The sequence below is a fragment of the Saccoglossus kowalevskii genome, chromosome 15 (genome assembly GCF_978046115.1).
Source record: "Saccoglossus kowalevskii chromosome 15, keSacKowa6.1, whole genome shotgun sequence".
Taxonomy (NCBI): Eukaryota; Metazoa; Hemichordata; class Enteropneusta; family Harrimaniidae; genus Saccoglossus; species Saccoglossus kowalevskii.
In genome coordinates, this window is record NC_140655.1 from 3671773 (window position 1) to 3696668 (window position 24896).

A 24896-nucleotide genomic window follows, 5' to 3' on the forward strand; every position below is an offset into this window, starting at 1 on the left:
CACAGGTGTTTATGTAACACACTAGAGGGCATCGCAGGTGTTTATGTAACACACTAGATGGCATCATATGTGTTTATATAACACACTAGAGGGCATCATAGGCGTTTATGTAACACACTAGAGGGCACCATAGGTGTTTATGTAACACACTAGAGGGCATCATAGGTGTTTATATAACACACTAGAGGGCATCATAGGTGTTTATGTAACACACTAGAGGGCACCATAGGTGTTTATGTAACACACTAGAGGGCATCACAGGTGTTTATGTAACACACTAGAGGGCATCATAGGTGTTATGTAACACACTAGAGGGCATCACAGGTGTTTATGTAACACACTAGAGGGCATCATAGGTGTTTATGTAACACACTAGAGGGCACCATAGGTGTTTATGTAACACACTAGAGGGCATCACAGGTGTTTATGTAACACACTAGAGGGCATCATAGGTGTTTATGTAACACACAAGAGGGCAACATAGGTGTTTATGTAACACTGCTGGAGGGCATCATAGGTGTTTATGTAACACACGAGAGGGCAACATAGGTGTTTATGTAACACTGCTGAAGGGCATCATAGGTGTTTATGTAACACACTAGAGGGCATCACAGTTGTTCATGTAACACACTAGAGGGTATCATAGGTGTTTATGTAACACACTAGACGGCATGACAGGTGTTTATGTAACACACTAGAGGGCACCATAGGTGTTTATGTAACACACTAGAGGGCATCACAAGTATTTATGTAACACACTAAAGGGCATCATAGGTATTTATGTAACACACTAGAGGGCATCACAGGTGTTTATGTAACACACTAGAGGGCATCATAGGTGTTTATGTAACACACTAGAGGGCATCACAGATGTTTATGTAACACACTAGAGGGCATCATCATAGGTGTTTATGTAACACACTATAGGGAATCACAGGTGTTTATGTAACACACTAGAGGGCACCACAGGTGTTTATGTAACACACTAGAGGGCATTACAGGTGTTTATGTAACACACTAGAGGGCATCATAGGTGTTTATGTAACACACTAGAGGGCATCACAGGTGTTTATGTAACACACTAGAGGGCATCACAGGTGTTTATGTAACACACTAGATGGCATCACAGGTGTTTATGTAACACACTAGAGGGCATCGCAGGTGTTTATGTAACACACTAGATGGCATCATAGGTGTTTATATAACACACTAGAGGGCATCATAGGCGTTTATGTAACACACTAGAGGGCAACATAGGTGTTTATGTAATACTGCTGAAGGGCATCATAGGTGTTTATGTAACACACTAGAGGGCATCACAGTTGTTCATGTAACACACTAGAGGGCATCATAGGTGTTTATGTAACACACTAGAGGGCATCACAGTTGTTCATGTAACACACTAGAGGGCATCTTTATGTAACACACTAGAGGGCATCACAGTTGTTCATGTAACACACTAGAGGGCATCATAGGTGTTTATGTAACACACTAGAGGGCATCACAGGTGTTTATGTAACACACTAGAGGGCATCATAGGTGTTTATGTAACACACTAGAGGGCATCACAGTTGTTCATGTAACACACTAGAGGGCATCATAGGTGTTTATGTAACACACAAGAGGGCAACATAGGTGTTTAGGTAACACTGCTGGAGGGCATCATAGGTGTTTATGTAACACACGAGAGGGCAACATAGGTGTTTATGTAACACTGCTGAAGGGCATCATAGGTGTTTATGTAACACACTAGAGGGCATCACAGTTGTTCATGTAACACACTAGAGGACATCATAGGTGTTTATGGAACACACTAGAGGGCATCACAGTTGTTCATGTAACACACTAGAGGGCATCTTTATGTAACACACTAGAGGGCATCACAGTTGTTCATGTAACACACTAGAGGGCATCATAGGTGTTTATGTAACACACTAGAGGGCATCACAGTTGTTCATGTAACACACTAGAGGGCATCATAGGTGTTTATGTAACACACTAGAGGGCATCACAGTTGTTCATGTAACACACTAGAGGGCATCTTTATGTAACACACTAGAGGGCATCACAGTTGTTCATGTAACACACTAGAGGGCATCTTTATGTAACATACTTGAGGGCATCACAGTTGTTCACACATCCCACTATTATCTTAAAAGAATTGACAACATACAAGGTCTGACAGCGTTATAATCCAAGTATAATCTTTACAAAATCTAGCTGATAGTTAGATACCTTTTACATTCGTGAACCATGAAATTATAATCAAACATTTGAGTCAAAGCGATGTATCTGATTATTTCTGAAATAATAGTGCAAGAAATACAGTCAATGTCCAACAGTGTTTGAGAAGTACCGGGGTAGTTAAGATGGTTCTCCATTAAAATCAACAAATACATAACCAATGTGAACAATAATTATTTCAGGTAATTTTCAAATGATCTATAAAACAGCCTATTCCAAGTTACATAACACAAGCCATGCATGGCACAGTTAGATATATAGTTTTGTTTATAGTAATATAGTTGGAACATGAACATGTCAGTATGGATCCAGAAGATGATGCTTGATTATGATGATTTTTTAACATTAAAATGATCGACATCTTGTATCTGATCGTCAAACGAGTACTCTGGAACAGCATTAATTAAAACAAAATGGCCACCATTCGGCCATTTTGAATACATTTATATATCTATAACGTGATGTAAAACGAATATATATTTTTTAGCACAAAAATAGCTGCCATTTAGAATCAGATAGTCAAACCAATATAACTATGTCATGACATACAATGAATATATAAAATTTGAACATAATCAGTCAAAGCATGTCAGAGATATGGCACTAGAACTGCATTCATAAAAATAAAATGGACACCAGTCACCATTTTAAATCAGATCTAAAAAATAGAATGACGTGCATCAAGGTCCCATAATGTCAAATGTATGCACCTAGTTTAAACAAAAACCATCCATAAATTCTTGATTTTGATGATTTTTTAGAACAAAAATGGCCACCATTTGGCCATCGTGGATCAGATCGTGAAAAAAATTGATGTGCATATATATAATATCATGTATGATGTAAGTGCGAAGTTTGATTGTGATTGGTTCAGGCATTTCTAAGATACAGGTCCGGCGGAACACACATGCATGCACGCACACACAAAGGTCAAAACTGCGTTCGAACAGGGACTAAAAATACTATATTACCAACAGATAGTTAATTTGCATTGACCATCGTGTTTGTGCAACAGCCATATTGACCATAGTGCTGTCAGTACTACAACCATATTGACTATTGTGTTGTCAGTACAACAGTTGAATTGACCATCGTGTTGTCAGTACCACTGCCATATTGACCATTGTGTTGTCAGTACTACAGCCATATTGACCATTGTGTTGTTAGTACCACTGCCATATTGACCATTGTGTTGTTAGTACTACAGCCATATTGACCATTGTGTTGTTAGTACTACAGCCATATTGACCATTGTGTTGTTAGTACTACAGCCATATTGACCATTGTGTTGTTAGTACCACTGCCATATTGATCATTGTGTTGTTAGTACTACAGCCATATTGACCATTGTGTCGTTAGTACCACAGCCATATTGACCATTGTTGTTAGTACTACAGCCATATTGACCATTGTGTTGTTAGTACCACAGCCATATTGACCATTGTGTTGTTAGTACCACAGCCATATTGACCATTGTGTTGTTAGTACCACAGCCATATTGACCATTGTTGTTAGTACTACAGCCATATTGACCATTGTGTTGTTAGTACTACAGCCATATTGACCATTGTGTTGTTAGTACCACAGCCATATTGACCATTGTGCTGTTGGTACCACAGCCATATTGACCATTGTGTTGTTAGTACCACAGCCATATTGACCATTGTTGTAAGTACTACAGCCATATTGACCATTGTGTTGTTAGTACCACAGCCATATTGACCATTGTTGTTAGTACTACAGCCATATTGACCATTGTGTTGTTAGTACCACTGCCATATTGGCCATTGTGTTGTTAGTACCACAGCCATATTGACCATTGTGTTGTTAGTACTACAGCCATATTGACCATTGTGTTGTTAGTACTACAGCCATATTGACCATTGTGTTGTTAGTACCACTGCCATATTGATCATTGTGTTGTTAGTACCACAGCCATATTGACCATTGTGTCTTTAGTACCACAGCCATATTGACCATTGTTGTTAGTACTACAGCCATATTGACCATTGTGTTGTTAGTACCACAGCCATATTGACCATTGTGTTGTTAGTACCACAGCCATATTGACCATTGTGTTGTTAGTACCACAGCCATATTGACCATTGTTGTTAGTACTACAGCCATATTGACCATTGTGTTGTTAGTACTACAGCCATATTGACCATTGTGTTAGTACCACAGCCACATTGACCATTGTGTTGTTGGTACCACAGCCATATTGACCATTGTGTTGTTAGTACCACAGCCATATTGACCATTGTTGTTAGTACTACAGCCATAATGACCATTGTGTTGTTAGTACCACAGCCATATTGACCATTGTTGTTAGTACTACAGCCATATTGACCATTGTGTTGTTAGTACCACTGCCATATTGGCCATTGTGTTGTTAGTACCACAGCCATATTGACCATTGTGTTGTTAGTACCACAGCCATATTGATCATTGTTGTTAGTACTACAGCCATATTGACCATTGTGTTGTTAGTACCACAGCCATATTCACCATTGTGTTGTTAGTACCACTGCCATGTTCACCATTGTGTTGTTAGTACTAGCCATATTGACCACTGTTCAGTCCCACAGCCATATTGACCATTGTGTTGTTAGTACTACAGCCATATTGACCATTGTGTTGTTAGTACCACAGCCATATTGACCATTGTGTTGTTAGTACCACTGTCATATTGACCATTGTGTTGTTAGTACTACAGCCATATTGACCATTGTTCAGTCCCACAGCCATATTGACCATTGTGTTGTTAGTACTACAGCCACATTGACCATTTTGTCAGTACTACAGCCATATTGACCATTGTGTTGTTAGTACTACAGCCACATTGACCATTGTGTTGTTTGTACTACAGCCATATTGACCATTGTGTTGTCAGTACTACACCCATATTGACCATTGTTCAGTCCCATTGTTGTCAGCACTATGGCCATATTGACCATTGTTGTCAATACTCCTCTGCTGTTGTCGTATAAGTGAAGAGTGGTGTAACAGGACTTGAGAAAACGCAATATACCATCTGTTGATGCCAGCCATAACAAGAGTGGTGTAACAGGACTTGAGATAACTCAATATACCACCCATTGATGCCACCCATATCAAGAGTGGTGTAACAGGACTTGAGATAACTCAATATACCACCCATTGACGCCACCCATATCAAGAGTGGTATAACAGGACTTGAGATAACTCAATATACCACCCATTGATACCACCCATATCAAGAGTGGTATAACAGGACTTGAGATAACTCAATACACCACCTGTTGATACCACCCATATCAAGAGTGGTGTAACAGGACTTGAGATAACTCAATATACCACCCATTGATACCACCCATATCAAGAGTGGTGTAACAGGACTTGAGATAACTCAATATACCACCCATTGATGCCACCCATATTAAGAGTGGTGTAACAGGACTTCAGATAACTCATTACACCACCCATTGATACCACCCATATCAAGAGTGGTGTAACAGGACTTGCGATAACTCAATATACCACCCATTGATACCACCCATATCAAGAGTGGTATAACAGGACTTGAGATAACTCAATATACCACCCATTGATACCACCCATATCAAGAGTGGTGTAACAGGACTTGCGATAAGTCAATATACCACCCATTGATACCACCCATATCAAGAGTGGTATAACAGGACTTGAGATAACTCAATATACTACCCATTGATACCACCCATATCAGGAGTGGTGTAACAGGACTTGAGATAACTCAATATACCACCCATTGATACCACCTATATCAAGAGTGGTGTAACAGAACTTGAGATAACTCAATATACCACCCATTGATACCACCCATATCAAGAGTGGTGTAACAGGACTTGCGATAACTCATTACACCACCCATTGATACCATCCATATCAAGAGTGGTGTAACAGGACTTGCGATAACTCAATATACCACCCATTGATACCATCCATATCAAGAGTGGTGTAACAGGACTTGCGATAACTCAATATACGACCCATTGATGCCACCCATATCAAGAGTGGTGTAACAGGACTTGCGATAACTCATTACACCACCCATTGATACCATCCATATCAAGAGTGGTGTAACAGGACTTGCGATAACTCAATATACCACCAATTGATACCACCCATATCAGGGGTGGTGTAACAGGACTTCAGATAACTCATTACACCACCCATTGATACCACCCATATCAAGAGTGGTGTAACAGGACTTGCGATAACTCAATATACCACCCATTGATACCACCCATATCAGGAGTGGTGTAACAGGATTTAAGATAACTCAATACACCACCTCTTGATACCACCCATATCAAGAGTGGTGTAACAGGACTTGAGATAACTCAATATACCACCCATTGATACCACCCATATCAAGAGTGGTGTAACAGGACTTGAGATAACTCAATATACCACCCATTGATGCCACCCATATCAAGAGTGGTGTAACAGGACTTGCAATAACTCAATACACCACCTGTTGATACCACCTATATCAAGAGTGGTGTAACAGAACTTGAGATAACTCAATATACCACCCATTGACGCCACCCATATCAAGAGTGGTATAACAGGACTTGAGATAACTCAATATACCACCCATTGATACCACCCATATCAAGAGTGGTATAACAGGACTTGAGATAACTCAATACACCACCTGTTGATACCACCCATATCAAGAGTGGTGTAACAGGACTTGAGATAACTCAATATACCACCCATTGATACCACCCATATCAAGAGTGGTGTAACAGGACTTGAGATAACTCAATATACCACCCATTGATGCCACCCATATTAAGAGTGGTGTAACAGGACTTCAGATAACTCATTACACCACCCATTGATACCACCCATATCAAGAGTGGTGTAACAGGACTTGCGATAACTCAATATACCACCCATTGATACCACCCATATCAAGAGTGGTATAACAGGACTTGAGATAACTCAATATACCACCCATTGATACCACCCATATCAAGAGTGGTGTAACAGGACTTGCGATAAGTCAATATACCACCCATTGATACCACCCATATCAAGAGTGGTATAACAGGACTTGAGATAACTCAATATACTACCCATTGATACCACCCATATCAGGAGTGGTGTAACAGGACTTGAGATAACTCAATATACCACCCATTGATACCACCTATATCAAGAGTGGTGTAACAGAACTTGAGATAACTCAATATACCACCCATTGATACCACCCATATCAAGAGTGGTGTAACAGGACTTGCGATAACTCATTACACCACCCATTGATACCATCCATATCAAGAGTGGTGTAACAGGACTTGCGATAACTCAATATACCACCCATTGATACCATCCATATCAAGAGTGGTGTAACAGGACTTGCGATAACTCAATATACCACCCATTGATGCCACCCATATCAAGAGTGGTGTAACAGGACTTGCGATAACTCATTACACCACCCATTGATACCATCCATATCAAGAGTGGTGTAACAGGACTTGCGATAACTCAATATACCACCAATTGATACCACCCATATCAGGGGTGGTGTAACAGGACTTCAGATAACTCATTACACCACCCATTGATACCACCCATATCAAGAGTGGTGTAACAGGACTTGCGATAACTCAATATACCACCCATTGATACCACCCATATCAAGAGTGGTGTAACAGGACTTGCGATAACTCACTACACCACCCATTGATACCACCCATATCAGGGATGGTGTAACAGGACTTCAGATAACTCATTACACCACCCATTGATACCACCCATATCAAGAGTGGTGTAACAGGACTTGCGATAACTCAATATACCACCCATTGATACCACCCATATCAGGAGTGGTGTAACAGGATTTAAGATAACTCAATACACCACCTGTTGATACCACCCATATCAAGAGTGGTGTAACAGGACTTGAGATAACTCAATATACCACCCATTGATACCACCCATATCAAGAGTGGTGTAACAGGACTTGAGATAACTCAATATACCACCCATTGATGCCACCCATATCAAGAGTGGTGTAACAGGACTTGCAATAACTCAATACACCACCTGTTGATACCACCTATATCAAGAGTGGTGTAACAGAACTTGAGATAACTCAATATACCACCCATTGATGCCACCCATATTAAGAGTGGTGTAACAGGACTTGCGATAACTCAATATACCACCCATTGATACCACCCATATCAGGAGTGGTGTAACAGGATTTAAGATAACTCAATACACCACCTGTTGATACCACCCATATCAAGAGTGGTGTAACAGGACTTGAGATAACTCAATATACCACCCATTGATACCACCCATATCAAGAGTGGTGTAACAGGACTTGAGATAACTCAATATACCACCCATTGATGCCACCCATATCAAGAGTGGTGTAACAGGACTTGCAATAACTCAATACACCACCTGTTGATACCACCTATATCAAGAGTGGTGTAACAGAACTTGAGATAACTCAATATACCACCCATTGATGCCACCCATATTAAGAGTGGTGTAACAGGACTTGCGATAACTCAATATACCACCCATTGATACCACCCATATCAGGAGTGGTGTAACAGGATTTAAGATAACTCAATATACCACCCATTGATACCACCCATATCAAGAGTGGTGTAACAGGACTTGAGAAAACTCAATATACCACCCATTGATACCACCCATATCAGGAGTGGTGTAACAGGATTTAAGATAACTCAATATACCACCCATTGATGCCACCCATATCAAGAGTGGTGTAACAGGACTTGCAATAACTCAATACACCACCTGTTGATACCACCCATATCAAGAGTGGTGTAACAGGACTTGAGATAACTCAATATACCACCCATTGATACCACCCATATCAGGAGTGGTGTAACAGGATTTAAGATAACTCAATATACCACCCATTGATACCACCCATATCAAGAGTGGTGTAACAGGACTTTAGATAACTCAATATACCACCCATTGATGCCACCCATTATCAAGAGTGGTGTAACAGGACTTGCAATAACTCAATACACCACCTGTTGATACCACCCATATCAAGAGTGGTGTAACAGGACTTGAGATAACTCAATATACCACCCATTGATGCCACCCATATCAAGAGTGGTGTAACAGGATTTAAAATAACTTGAATATATATTTTTTTTTTTGAGAAATACATCAATATTACCCTAAAAACTATCAGGTCTGTGCAGTGTCCTATGACATCTATGTACCAAGTTTCATTGAAATGTGACAATTACTACTTGAAATATCAAAAGCTGAAAATTAATTAATTATGCTAATTAGGTAATTAATATCTACTGATATTACCCTAAAAACTTTCAGGTTTGTGCAGTGTCCTATGACATCTATGTACCAAGTTTTATTGAAATGTGATGATTAGTACTTGAGATATCAGTGGAAAAGCCGAAAATTGATTAATCATTATGCAAATTAGGTAATTAATATTGCACAGATTTTTACCCAAAACTAATCAAATCTGCGCATTAGTTTGGATCATCTGTGTGCCAAGTTTCATCAAAATCCAATGAGTGGTTCTTTAGATATCAGTGGAACAGTCATGAAACAGCCAAAAATCAGCTAATTATCATGCAAAATAGGTAATTAATATGCATGGATTTTTACCAAAACCTAATCAAATCTGCGCATTGGCCCAGAGCATCTATGCACCAAGTTTCATCAAAAACTGATGTATGGTTCTTGAGATATCAGTGGAACAGACGGACACACATACATACACACACACACACACACACACACACACACACATACAGACACACTAACTGCAAAGACTTCCTTTCTGTGCTTCGCACACGGGAGTCAAAAATGCATAAAAATTTGTTTATATGCATGAAAGAAAAAATAACAGCGTTCAGAAATAAACTTTCACTATAAGAAGATTCGAGAAATTGAATATTTTTTTTAAAACATTCTTGTTTGAGACATTGAATACCTAGTGCGAGTGCTGACACATTTTTGCCACAGAAGCCATATTCATGTTTGGGACTACATAACAGGGCTGTGTGACCATCTCTCTATCAGAGGCAATCAGAATCAGCCTTTCCATTGAGTCTGTGGCACGCTCACCCAGAGGCTGACCCTTTTTTGGTGTTCAGCCTAAGGTAGGATTTGAACTTGGGTCTACAGATCACGAGTCTGATGCAACAACCACTATGCTACCAATGACTGGTTGAAGATTATTTACTGACTAAATTGCTTCATAATGAAACAGATGTATTCCTATCAATCAAGCTATAAGTAATTGTCTAAACACATAGATGTGAATAGCTTTAAAAATACTATCGTGTCCAAAAAACATAAAAGTCACTTTTTTTGGTTTTCATTTTTTTTTTAAAAACCTGAACCTTCTAAAATTTCTTGTTCCATGTTAAGTCATCAAGCTGCTAACAAATGAATCTAGTAAGCCTGCATTTTATACATTAATGTATAGATGCAGAATTGAGAAATGTAATTATTAGGCATTTTATACATTAATGTATAGATGCAGAATTGAGAAATGTAATTATTAGGCATTTTATACATTAATGTATAGATGCAGATTTGAGAAATGTAATTATTAGGCATTTTATACATTAATGTATACTGTAAAATGACTAATTTTCACTGGGTTTAAATTTCACTGATTTACCATTTCAGGCATATTCAGTGAGTTTTAAATTCACAGTTTTGTCATTTAGATAATGTGTTCTATGCTAAATTTTACATATTCACTGGGTTTTAATTTAGCGCATTTTCCAGTCAGCGAAATAAGCTAAATTAAAACCCAGTGAATAATTTCCCCCTTTACAGTAGATGCAGAATTGAGAAATGTAATTATTAGGCATTTTATACATTAATGTATAGATGCAGAATTGAGAAATGTAATTATTAGGCATTTTATACATTAATGTATAGATGCAGAATTGAGAAATGTAATTATTAGGAAGTTTTTTTTACATGCAATTTAGGAGATTATCCTAAATCTTCTTGTTTCATATATGTTATAATATACTCGGGATAAATCTGAGTAATATCAAATATCACAAAAATATTTGGATCTTTCATATTATTGACACAGGTATCATAAAGTTCACCTAAGGGGTCGTTTGGGTTTTTTGGAGGGGGTCTGACCAGCTCTGGCTTTCCCTGGGCATACTCCCCAACCAAACATCTAGCCAGAAACATTTTACGGTACATATCTTTTTTTTCAGTGTAGCTGTCAGAATACTTGGCAGTTTTAGAGAAGTAACTGCCTTTACCAAATAGAGTACCCACTCTTGAACCACTCAACCTCCAGTCAAAGTTTTGACGACAGATGACATCAAGATATCGTTCTTCTGTTCCATGGAATAGATGGTAAACATTAACATCACCATCTGTAGCCTTACCACACATTGTTTGGTATCGTCTATGAAAAAATAATCAAAACAAGTCATTGACAATGATATGACATAGTCCCTGTTAGTTAAATAGTAAACACGTATGTCAATGTACATGTATGTCAGAGACATGGTCTGAGAACAGCATTTGCATTCAAGTCTGATTTGAAAAAAAACCATTATTGTCTCGTTATATATATATATATTTATCTGTTTATTGTATGTACCAAGATGGACAATAGCTGCCCATTTATATCGGAGATCTAGGTCCAGAATGACAACAATTCTTGATTTGGATGAATTTTAACATTAAAATGGCCACCATTCGGGCATCTTGAATCTGATCATCAAGCAAATACATGTGCATCTGTAACGTCATTGTATTGTCAGATAACATCACTGATAAAGATGTACCATGGATATAAATACAATGTTTTTAGTATTCAATACTAAAAGTGACATAAAAAAATGGTTCATTGGCAATAATGAATTTCAATATTGAAATAAGACTACGGCATTGTTGTCTGCTCTGTATTCTAAATAGGTTAATTTGTTCTGCTTTTTGTAGTGAGTAGTACTATATTATTTATTTTTTATTTAGCAGTTTTTTCTGCTAATACTATTTTAGCTTACACAAATTTTCTGACTGATGTTAGTAGAATACCAAGATATGTGTATCTAGTTAATATCAGAGGTACATTACTTGGGGTTTGCAACTCCGGTGACATGATACCAAGATCTCGTTTCAATCTTGCCCTCGCATAAGTGTTCCAACGAATGCGCATGCCCGAGGTAACTAGGATACCGGGATGTCCAGGTGGATAAAAATAGGTGCTCACGATATAACGGATTACGATAACTATATTTTCTGTACATTTTCAATGTATTACATTTTTTCACTATGAATGTGGTAACACGTTTTATTGTGGCATCAGTCTTGCTATCTACGAGATGAGACTTGAACGGGATCTTGGCATGTTGTCACCATACAGTACTATGCGAGTTGCAAACTTCAAGTAATGTACCTCTGTTAATATCAAGTTTTATTTTGATAGTAAAATTTTTCTAATTTTTTAAGGCCAGTTGGCTATTTTGAAATTGATTCGAAATTTAAATCATGTTAATTGAGGTTCCATTGTCTGTATTCATTTTTGATCTTAAAATGTCTTCCATTCAGTCATCTTGAATTGGATCATGGAAAAAATGCATGTGCACATGTGCGACATAATGTCTGATGTATATGTAGGTTGACTTTGATTCTAAGCATGTGTGAGATACTAGTACACATAGGTCAGACTGTGTGCGTGCTGAGGAGAACTGACAAGTCATGAATGACACAACCTTCGCTAGTTGTCATTCTAAAGTTGCATGGACATAAATTGGCAAACGTGATTTCTATGGCATTTTCAAGTTTATAGCACTCTCTATCCAGGTCAGCATTATTCTCAGCAAGGAAACCAGATAGCACCAAACCAGGTAAAATGACAAAGAAGTATACTAATCAGATCTACAAATATGTAGAGTCAGTGTTGTGTCTGTTTGGATAAACTAGTTTGTGGCCCTGGATTAGTTTCAATATCTCTAACAAAGACAAGATTACTTCTCATACGACAATGATACAAATAAAGTGCAAAAATCCAGAAAAATATTATCAATACATTAATATTAACAAATCGTGTGAAATTTTATGCACAGAGAAACACATATTTATGCTTTGGTTGACAGAACTTCTCAAAGTAAAAAAAGAGAACTTGCGAAACTTTATACAATTGTCAGACACGCAGCAAATAGTACCAGTATGTTTTTGTAATAGATGCAGTTCCAGTGGCTTTGCTTTCTGAGAAAAAAATTCTGGCTCTGCACCTGAAAAAAACAAACAAAAAAACATTTAGTTCAAAGTAAGCAGAGGTTGTAGCATATGTGTGCTCCCATTGGCTGTTAGATTTAATTAAAAAAGATATTTGAGTCTTTTTAGTACGAAAAAATATTACTTAATAAATTTATACCAGCAAGAAAGAAATTGCAGTTCACACTATATACTATTTTAAACATGTTCTACCAAAATCAAGGATGAACTAATTCACCAGTTTACACTCTACAAAGTCGTCAAATTAATATTCACGGAATTCTGCAAAAATAAAATATTAAGAATGTGAAAAAAGCCAGAGTACTTGTGTTTTCAATGTCATTAAAATCTGACCAGGGATATGCAGAAAATTTCACTTGAGCTGAACCAAATGGATGCCAAGATATCAAAAGAAATAAAAAAATACTATTGAGAAAAATACAAAAAAAATAATACATTTAATATAAAAGCAGATAGAAGTGCATAAAAAACTAATCAGCAGAGGTAGTGATAATGTAACCTAAGTGTATGTCAAATTTCCTTTGAACTGGATTGCAGTGTTCATTCTAGAAAATTGTCTCAGAATGGCTGCTAATTTGCATACTAATTAACATATTGACTATTAAGTCAACATCATTAAAATTGAGGATTACGTGAATTTGACCCCCTCCCTAATATTGTTTCACATATCCCTTAATAGCACAATGTCAACAATAAAAAACATGGCCGCCGTGAAATAAATAGCTGATTGGGAAAATGTGTCTCTGTTGACAGAGGTTCGATTTACTGATAAACTTCAACACCGGTAGGTCCCAACATGGAGGTCTCCTGTCACAAGTGTAGTAACGCACTCGGGTATCATATTTACTTCAAAGGTAATTTAAAAGTGATGATAGATTCATTGATATTGAATTACAGTACTTCTCAATTCCATCATTGCTTTCAAGCAGTCATGGTTGGCCAAACTTAACTTGTGTTTTTTCGATAATTCTAGTCTAATATGTCGTGACGAAACCAATGAACACAGGAAATAGCAATCGTGCATAACAGAATCACGATCAGCGTGTTCTAAACTTTTACGTTTTTATTATTCCAGTATTTTATATGCCAAACGTAATTCCCAAGCCTCCTACATGACGAGATAAACTTTCGATTTACACGTTTCATAACCAGTTCTTACAATAATAGCAGGACTGTTTTTTTCTGGCAAAGTGTAACCAGCACTGCGCGATCGCTAGTTTCTCACCAAAGTCAGGACACAAAAGGATAAATCAAAGTACATAATAAATACCATAAGCACAGTTACTTACCTTTGCAACTGACAAGATAGAATTTAATCTATATAAGCCTTGTGCAAAGAAAGATACAGTCCCGAAATACAATATCCTCAGACGAAAACGACGCCGATTTTCTCAGCGGTTAGACTGGCGCATGCGCAATACGTTGTGCCAGTTCTCTTGGGAGATGTTGTTAAATCTCGGATTTTCTGGCAAATTTCGGCATTTTTACAAGTAAACGACGAATGCACGCACGAACGAATGGACAAAAGCCAATCTAGAAGCCTTCGTCAGACTGCGTCTGCGAAGGCTAATAAAAACTTATTTAGAAGTGTCACGTAGAAGTGGCAGTTTTTAATACGCCACTGCCTTGGACATAACAAATGCGATAAATGACACTCAGTGTGACAATTTGACTAAACAATATTCAATGTGACAATTCCATTAAATTATAGTCAATGTTAAACAATGCCAATAGGTGGCATTGAATGTGACAATTCTACTAAATGAATCATTCCTTGAAATAAGTAACCATGACAACTCTATTCAACCCATATTTGATGAATTCTAACAACAAAATAGCAGCCTATTTAGTACCTTACCCATATAAAAATTTCCAGTGATTGATTGCTTGGACCCTTTCAATTGACACAATTAGATCATCCGGCATGGTTTTGTGAAACAGGGAAGCGACTTCTTGATGCTCAGCCTTAGTATTGCCACTCTCACTAAGCATCACTATGCTGTACTCTCCTTTGTCAACCGCAGAGCTGTCCCAGTGTTTAGGAATGGTCTCAGATGTTATATCCGGGATACCGCTTTGTTTCTTTTTCTTTTCCTTCTTTTTTCCTGCTTTCTTTCTGTATTAATTAAACAATATTTTTAATAGTACCAAGTTTAAATATCTTAATTCACAATTCATGACCATTAAAGAAAAAGTACAATATGATTGTTAGTTACTGTATTACCACAACCAGTGGCAGTGCAAAGTGCCTGGTAGTTACTGTATTACCACATGAATGGGCACAGTGCATTGTGACTGGTAGTTACTGTATTACAATATGAATGGGCACAGTGCATTGTGACTGGTAGTTACTGTATTACCACATGAACGAGCATAGTGCATTGTGACTGGTAGTTACTGTGTATTACCACATGAACGAGCATAGTGCATTGTGACTGGTAGTTACTGTATTACCACATGAATGGGCACAGTGCATTGTGACTGGTAGTTACTGTGTATTACCACATGAATAGGCACAGTGCATTGTGACTGGTAGTTACTGTATTACAATATGAATGGGCACAGTGCATTGTGACTGGTAGTTACTGTATTACCACATGAACGAGCATAGTGCATTGTGACTGGTAGTTACTGTATTACCACATGAATGGGCACAGTGCATTGTGACTGGTAGTTACTGTATTACCACATGAATGGGCACAGTGCATTGTGACTGGTAGTTACTGTATTACAATATGAATGGGCACAGTGCATTGTGACTGGTAGTTACTGTATTACCACATGAATGGGCACAGTGCATTGTGACTAGTAGTTACTGTATTACCACATGAATGGGCACAGTGCATTGTGACTGGTAGTTACTGTATTACCACATGAATGGGCACAGTGCATTGTGACTGGTAGTTACTGTATTACCACATGAATGGGCACAGTGCATTGTGCCTGGTAGTTACTGTATTACCACATGAATGGGCACAGTGCATTGTGCCTGGTAGTTACTGTATTACCACATGAACAGGCACAGTGCATTGTGACTGGTAGTTACTGTATCACCACATGAATTGACACAGTGCATTGTGACTGGTAGTTACTGTATTACCAGATGAATGGGCACAATGCATTGTGACTGGTAGTTACTGTATTACTACATGAATAGACACAGTGCATTGTGACTGGTAGTTACTGTATTACCACATGAATGGGCACAGTGCATTGTGACTGGTAGTTACTATATTACCAGATGAATGGGCACAGTGCATTGTGACTGGTAGTTACTGTATTACCACATGAATAGGCACAGTGCATCGTGACTGGTAGTTACTGTATTACAATATGAATAGGCACAGTGCATTGTGACTGGTAGTTACTGTATTACAATATGAATTGGCACAGTGCATTGTGACTGGGAGTTACTATATTACCACATGAATAGACACAGTACATTGTGACTTGTAATTACTGTATTACCACATGAATGGGCACAGTGCATTGTGACTGGTAGATACTATATTACCACGGGAACTGGTATACATACAAATGTAGCATATCTAGGTATGTACTTACTCATCTTTGATTGTCTTCACATCGTCTGATGAGACATATTTTGGTCGTCTTCTGATTGGTCTCTTTTTTGAAGTATTCTGATTGGTTTGTATCATTTGATTAAAGTTGATGACATACTCATTTTCCAGACCAACAGAGAACTGCAGAGTTGGTTCCACTGTGGAGTCTTTTTTAAGAAACGCTTGGTAAGATCTCTCAATATCATTGCTTCGTATGGTAGCTGAACCAATACCTCCCTAAAATTAGAAATACAAAAACATAAAATAAGGTTATTAACACAAGCATCCTGTTGGCTGATATATCTCTACTGTGATGCACATTATGGGAACAATCTGTAATGCTGTATAAGAAAGAAGTAATCAAAGGCATGGAAATTTGATGTATTATTAAATATAGCATATTAAACAAAGATCATAGATAAACATAATTCTGCAATTTTTGTGATGCACAATGTAGTAACCAGCTTATCCAGAGTTCTGAAGTTGTTAATAACATTTTTTTCAAAATTATTATCCAATATTAGAAAATTAGGATATTGTACATTTATATTTTGTTAATAACTTTATAACACATATTTTGCCAGTCAGTTATCTGTTATGAGTATTCGTTTTATAATCAATTAAAACATCTTACATCATGGTATGTATTACCGGTAATGCCCGAGAGCAAAGATCAAACTAAAGTTCAGTTGGCATTATACTTGAAAATGAAACTTGCTGATAAGCGCTGCTAAATTTGTGGTCAACAATATTTGATCTGCAAAGTTTTTGAGTTTCATCACAAATCAATATGCATATGTCATGCAATATGACCTGCCTTTATACAAGTTTAAAAAAACGCATTCTAGGCATGTTCCGGAAACAAGAAATGATATTGGGCATACCAAGTCCAAAACATACATGTAAGTCAGTACTGTAAATACTAAATCCCACCTGCTGTCCATATTGATGCCAATTCTCATTGTCATTCCAATACCATAACCAGTCAGTTCCAAGTTTGGAACTGACATTCACAGCTGCTTTTGTGGACAAACGCCGTACTGTTAGCACCTTCTTCTGAGCTAAGTTAACAAGCAGCATCTTGGTAAAGTCCATCAAATTTTTAGATGACCCATCAAGACTAGAAAACACATCAGAGTTGAAATTAAAAGTAAATATACATTTGTATTTTTGTAATATACTTGTTCGACTTGGCGCAGAGGGTACTCAGCTCCAAAAATCATCAAGCACTCTCTTAAAAAAAATATACAAATGACAATTTAACATGCTAAAGATTAAGTGAGCTCTTTAGTCTTTTCAGGAGAAATAAAATTGCAAAAGGACTTGTGTAATCATTGATTTTTGCACTAAAATTACAGAAATTGTAAAAAAAAAACGTGGGAAAGTAAAGGTGTTGGAAACTGATTTTGGCAAAAACAGGATAATTTATTTAGAAAAAAATGTGATCAACAATTTTTGAAATGTAAACAATGTGGAACATTTCAATGTGAATGAAAAAATTTTTCAAATATAAATTACTAGGAAAATGTCAGTACAGGAAATAAGATGTGACTGGTAGTTACTGTATTATCGTACAAGATGGATAAATGGAGTAATATGTTCAATTAAAAAAAAATTATTAAAAAACCAATTTACCAGTCTGAAATAAAAATGGCAGAATGAAGGCTGATATTACTGTTAATTGAGATATACTGTAGCAGACAATGATAAATGTGGAAAAACAGTCAAGGTGTTTTATTTTACACAAACTTATGATGCAAAGCAATTTCTGTCATGATATCCTCTGACCTGACAGGTTAAGTCTGAATGCTGTGTTGTACATGTACCAACGCAATTCTTCAAAACCTGACAGGTTAAGTCTGAATGCTGTGTTGTAACAACGCAATTCTTCAAAACCTGACAGGTTAAGTCTGAATGCTGTGTTGTAACAACGCAATTCTTCAAAACCTGACAGGTTAAGTCTGAATGCTGTGTTGTAACAACACAATTCTTCAAAACCTGATGGGTTAAGTCTGAATGCTGTGTTGTAACAACACAATTCTTCAAAACCTGATGGGTTACATGTAAGTCTGAATGCTGTGTTGTACCAACGCAATTCTTCAAAACCTGACAGGTTAAGTCTGAATGCTGTGTTGTACCAACGCAATTCTTCAAAACCTGACAGGTTAAGTCTGAATGCTGTGTTGTACCAACGCAATTCTTCAAAACCTGATGGGTTAAGTCTGAATGCTGTGTTGTACCAACGCAATTCTTCAAAACCTGATGGGTTAAGTCTGAATGCAGTGTTGTACCAACGCAATTCTTCAAAACCTGACAGGTTAAGTCTGAATGCTGTGTTGTAACAACACAATTCTTCAAAACCTGATGGGTTAAGTCTGAATGCTGTGTTGTACCAACGCAATTCTTCAAAACCTGATGGGTTAAGTCTGAATGCTGTGTTGTACCAACGCAATTCTTCAAAACCTGATGGGTTAAGTCTGAATGCTGTGTTGTACCAACGCAATTCTTCAAAACCTGACAGGTTAAGTCTGAATGCTGTGTTGTACCAACGCAATTCTTCAAAACCTGACAGGTTAAGTCTGAATGCTGTGTTGTACCAACGCAATTCTTCAAAACCTGACAGGTTAAGTCTGAATGCTGTGTTGTACCAACGCAATTCTTCAAAACCTGACAGGTTAAGTCTGAATGCTGTGTTGTACCAACGCAATTCTTCAAAACCTGACAGGTTAAGTCTGAATGCTGTGTTGTACCAACGCAATTCTTCAAAACTTCCTGAATGCATTCATGTAAACCAATGAGGAAGTCAATTATCAATCTTGAACTACGATCTGTTGCAAACTGATTTTGGCAAAAACAGCATAATTGTTTTTAAAAAACTGGTGATCAGCAATTTTTGAAAAGTAAACAATGTGGACACAATTATTTTATACCTTTCATAGTTAGTAACACCACAACATATTCATAGCAGTCAATATCCACACCTTGATTTGATTACTGGTATTCAGAAAAGTCAAATGTTCAAAGATAAAATTTTATGAATACACAGTCAAATTTGTCTCATTTCAAAAAATTTGGCACTTGACCCTAAAAAATAGAAATGCCCCAAAAGTAGGGCATGGGCGCTAAGAGGGACAAGTATGATATCTACCAAGATTGATAATTTTAATTTTATTATGCACGGCTAGTGTTTACAAGGACCCCAATGAACTCAGTTGATCATTTTATAATTTGAACAACATTTTTGGGAAACAATTACACTATTTTACCACCCCTTGATAATTTGTCACTAAGATGAACTTAAAGCAAATTACAGTATATAGTGGAAATTTAACGCTGGGCTTCTGCTAAGAATACCTAAAGCAGCAGCTATATACTACAGTAATAACATTGTTTATTTTAGAGAAGTACAAACTTGTTTAGGCACGTTGCGATGGGACACACTGAAAAGCGCTGCATTCTGACTGGACCCTTGCATATAATTCAAGCAAACACTTGAGAAGTGAGCAAACACTAAATACCCTAGTCATAATGTCCTTGAATTTAGCTCAATTTCAATAATATTAAAAAAAAATGTTTGCAACAATAACTATAACATCAAAATGTTTTACAGAGATTATAAGCCATCAATATTTTTGGTTTAAAAATAATTTCTGCAAAATTAATCTAGTGTTGTGAAATTATTCCATGAAAAAGTAACTTTTTTCTCTTTTAAATACATGAATTGGATATATGGTTGATATCAGGGTCTGAAAGGACTCATGCATGACTGATATTGGGTGTTGGTCCCAGAACTAATTCCATACTATTGAATATTTGGGGTTCAATTCTTGAGTCCATCACCATTTCTGAGACATGCCTGGGCTTATTTACTTCAACATTTGTAGAAAGGCAAGTGATGATGGAACATATGCATGTCAATTTGTATTTTATTTAGTTCACTTTTGACTGGCAGCTATTTCTTCCCCCTCCCCCCAATCATTTGAACATGTATGCAAAAGTTTCTCGCACATGTCTCAAAAGACTTTGTTAAAATTTAATATTGACTCATGGTGGGTTTTGATGCATGTCATTTTGATTTGTAGTTTGATCCAAAATAGCTTAATTGCGACCATTTTGTTTTTTGCAAGATTTCTGCCTGGTTCTGCCCCAAGATATTTTCCCAGATTGGGTTTAAACTTGATACAAAAGAAGACATAATAGGTTGAAAGTTTTTTTCAATTCTTTTTTGATTTTGATGAAATTTAGAAGTCTGACAACCATTTTTTGCACAAAAAAATATCGAAGAAATCTTAAAAAGAACCTGTGCCTAGAGTATTGAAGACATATCAAAAATTAATTCTAAGTTTGAGATGAACAACATTATTGAAGTTTATAATACTTGATTTCACTCCAGAGCTCTATCACAAGTTCAATTTGAATATGATTTTTTGAAATATCAAAAATTGGCTAATAATATTCATGCTTTTCAACATCAAACTAATCATGCCTGTGGATTACCAATAAGTATCTATGAACCAAATTTCTATGTAGGTTTATATTATTAATATTGAACATATTATAGAAATTAGTATGCTCGAATTTCAATCCAAAACTAATCAGGTCTTTAGCATCGTTTTCAGACACTTACTGGTATATACAAAGTCTGTAGTGCATTAACCTATGATATCTTTGTACTTTGTGACCAGTGGTGTAACATACACACACACCCATGTACACGCATACACGTCTAACCTACATTGTGACGACACACATTGAATTAACTTTTAATACAATTTAACTGTTAATATAGTAATGTTATGTTTGAATTAAAACATGACTCTATATATAGAGAGTTGCAATTTAATTGAAGTTTAATTAAACTCAATTAAATTGCAATTCTATATCTGATTGCGTTTTAATTCAAGTTTAATTAAATAAAAATGCAAACAAAGTAGAAATGACATCAAACATCCTGTGAAATGTTAAATTTAAACTATACCATACCTTACCCCTCTACTAACCCTAAGCTATGCAAAACATATGCGCAAGTTAAATTAAATATGAATTATGTTTTCTTTTCTATAAAAACATCCTCAAAGTTAGTATATATCTGTATTTTTGTCCTTGCAATATTAGTAATGCAAGTACACACACACACACAAATACACAATCAGACAGACAGACATACCAAACTCATTACAGTACCTCCCTTTGTTTGTTTTTTGCACACGTTGGAGATACCGGTAAAAATGAAAAAACATGGGTTTGTTGTGTCATTAGTACAGTGAAAAGCCCATCCCACCCAACCCAACCCAACCCATTCTAATCCCTTGAATTTTGGTATCTTACCTGATTTCACACTTTTCATTCTGTGCATTACAGTACTTCTCTTCAAGTACACTATTCCATTCGTCTGAGAAGCATTCCCAGATTTCCTTACCAGGATTTCTTTTCTGCCACATGTAAGGCATATTGAAATGATATCCTGAGCAACTTTTGACATCAGAGCAGCTTCCCATAATATTGTTTATGCAGATTTCTGTTTTAACTATGTCTGGAGCTTTATTGGTTGTTGTCTCTGTTTTCACGTTGTCTGGAGCTTCCTTGGCTGATGTCTCAGTTTTAAATTTTTCCGGATTTTTCTTGGTTATTGTCTCTTCAGTTGGGAATAAACTCATCAGGTTTGGAATTGAGCTGGCTTTTTTCACATGTCCTCTTCCTCGTTCACCTCCACGTCCACGCCCACGCCCATGAGCACTTCCACGCCCATGAGCACTTCCACGCCCATGAGCACTTCCACGTGCACTTCCACCCCTTCCAGGCGCACTTGGGGGTCGAGATGGGTTTGCTGATGTTGATACAGTGGGAGGACATTCCACTTTTTTCACGGCATTGATATCTGTAGATGTTGTCTCTCCATCTTTTGGTTTGGGATTCAACGTAGCACGTAATTTAGTCAAGATGACAGACACAGATTCCTCATCTAATCCAAAGTTCTTGAGTACTGACTGTGGCTGAGAAAGAGTCAACTGGTGGCCATACTTGCAAGGTGAAGTTAAAGTACACTTATTACCAAGAAGATAATCTTTACAGCAATGCATCATGGGACATTTCTGGTCTTTTGAGCAGCCAGAGTCTGAGTTGAAAGCATAACAGATAGATGGGGTAAAGGCACGAATGCTGTTTTGTTTAATAAGGGTCATCAGTTGCTCTTGGTTCCAAGATTTTACACCATTTTGTTGTAAAACGCTACTATTGTGTGGATCGTATAAAGCATGCGAGTGACTACATGCATCAAAACGACAAGTCCCCATTATGTAGTATCTACACATATGCATTTTCCGGCATGCTGGTTTGCATCCTTTTTTAGACACATAGTCAGAACAAAATAGTAACTTATTTGGTTTTCGTGGATTTGGAGTGGCAGCATTACCATTATCAGAATGATTATAATTTGGTTTTAGTGGAGCAGGAACACGATTATACGTTTGGGATCGAGACTGCTTAATAGTAACACGAAAACTTCCACCCTCTCTCTGTATGTTGAACACATCTGTATGCCCTGAGAAGAAAATTTCAGGTTTGGAACTTCCAAAGTACTGCGAGAATTTCTGACCACTAATTGACCGAATCAGTTCGGGTATAAGTACGCTGCCTCTATGGGAATTACGAATCAATAAAGCCAACTCGTCCACCAACGTCGACTCGTCCGTTACTGCGCCGGGATTCGACGTGTCAGGAACACTTCCGCGTTTTTTACGGGAACTAGACGCTGAAAGTCCTCTACGTAAAATACCCAGAATTTCTTTATTTGATTTGCTTATATCGATATTATAGTTACGAAGAATTGAAGCCGAATGCTCAGAGCGTAAATTATGTGTGTGTGTGCAGCTGTTTCCTCGTTTACAGACGCCAGCAACGAAGTCAGCACACAGATGTATGGAAAAGCATTGGTCGCCCTTAGTACAGCCTGGCCCAGAGTCGCGGTTGTAGTAGAAGCATATTGACGGGATAAACTCGACCGGGTTGCTCAGGTTGATCAGTTTAAGCAGCTCGTCTTTTCCCCACCGTGATACGCCATGTTCTTGTAGTAAGCTAAAATTGTGTGAATCGGTAAAAGTGTGCGACTTTTGGCACTTTTGGGCATGATGACACGTCCCCAACAGAAAATAACGGCAGGTATGAACGCGCGTACAGCTGGATAGTTTACACCCCTCTTTGCTGTGGTAAGCACTGCAATAACCAAGGTCATACTTTGTGGTCACCATCCAGTCATTACCCATTCTCTGAATACTAAATAGTTTAGCATGGCGAGTGAAGAAAATTTCCGGTTTAGACCCGCGAAAATATTCCCTGCATTTCTGACTGCCAAGTGCTGCCTCAAGCACCGATAATTTCACGTTGCCACCATATAGATTACATACCAGTATGAACAGTTCTTTTACCGCTACGTCATCCATCACAGACGTTATACAGTAACGACTTCACCACTGAAAGGAGAATCTTTCTGGATTTATGTGATGCAAGACGAAATTCGACAATAAGTAAGATTTTAATACCTGCTGCATACGCCACATATCACGCGACAGACAAACGAGACCTTGTCCAAATAACACAGTCAGGGGAAAATCATTAAAAAAAAAAATGTTACTGTCAGGTAAATTTTATCAACTAATAACGCATTATTACAATAAAATACAGAGTGTATATACAAATGTAGTCTCTCGTGACGTTGGTGATAAAGAGCAGTCTCTCTCATTTTTTTTTTGAATCGGCTATCCTGGACTCGGCTACATGGGATTACTTTATTAATACACC

General features: G+C 37.3%; 1 protein-coding gene across 1 annotated transcript; it reads right to left on the bottom strand.

The window, feature by feature from the left end:
* Positions 1–2179: 2179 nt before the first annotated feature.
* On the bottom strand, positions 2180–24679 carry LOC100370625 (protein mono-ADP-ribosyltransferase PARP12-like). Its single transcript, XM_002740346.3, has 5 exons — positions 22428–24679; positions 18033–18219; positions 17101–17336; positions 15395–15652; positions 2180–11698 (listed from the first exon to the last, which is right to left on the bottom strand). The coding sequence occupies exons 1-5, from the start codon at positions 24536–24538 to the stop codon at positions 11263–11265; spliced, it is 3228 nt and encodes a 1075-aa protein (XP_002740392.1). The 5' UTR covers positions 24539–24679; the 3' UTR covers positions 2180–11262.
* Positions 24680–24896: the final 217 nt, after the last annotated feature.

Excerpts from the sequence above, each read along its gene's own strand:
- LOC100370625 (XM_002740346.3), bottom strand. The coding sequence starts at position 24,538 with ATGGATGACGTAGCGGTAAAAGAACTGTTCATACTGGTATGTAATCTA. Across the intron at positions 15,653-17,100 it reads GTGAAGACAATCAAAGATGA|AAAGAAAGCAGGAAAAAAGA; the intron begins GTAAGTACATAC and ends TAATTAATACAG. Across the intron at positions 11,699-15,394 it reads CACTGGAAATTTTTATATGG|ACGATACCAAACAATGTGTG; the intron begins GTAAGGTACTAA and ends ATTTTTTCATAG.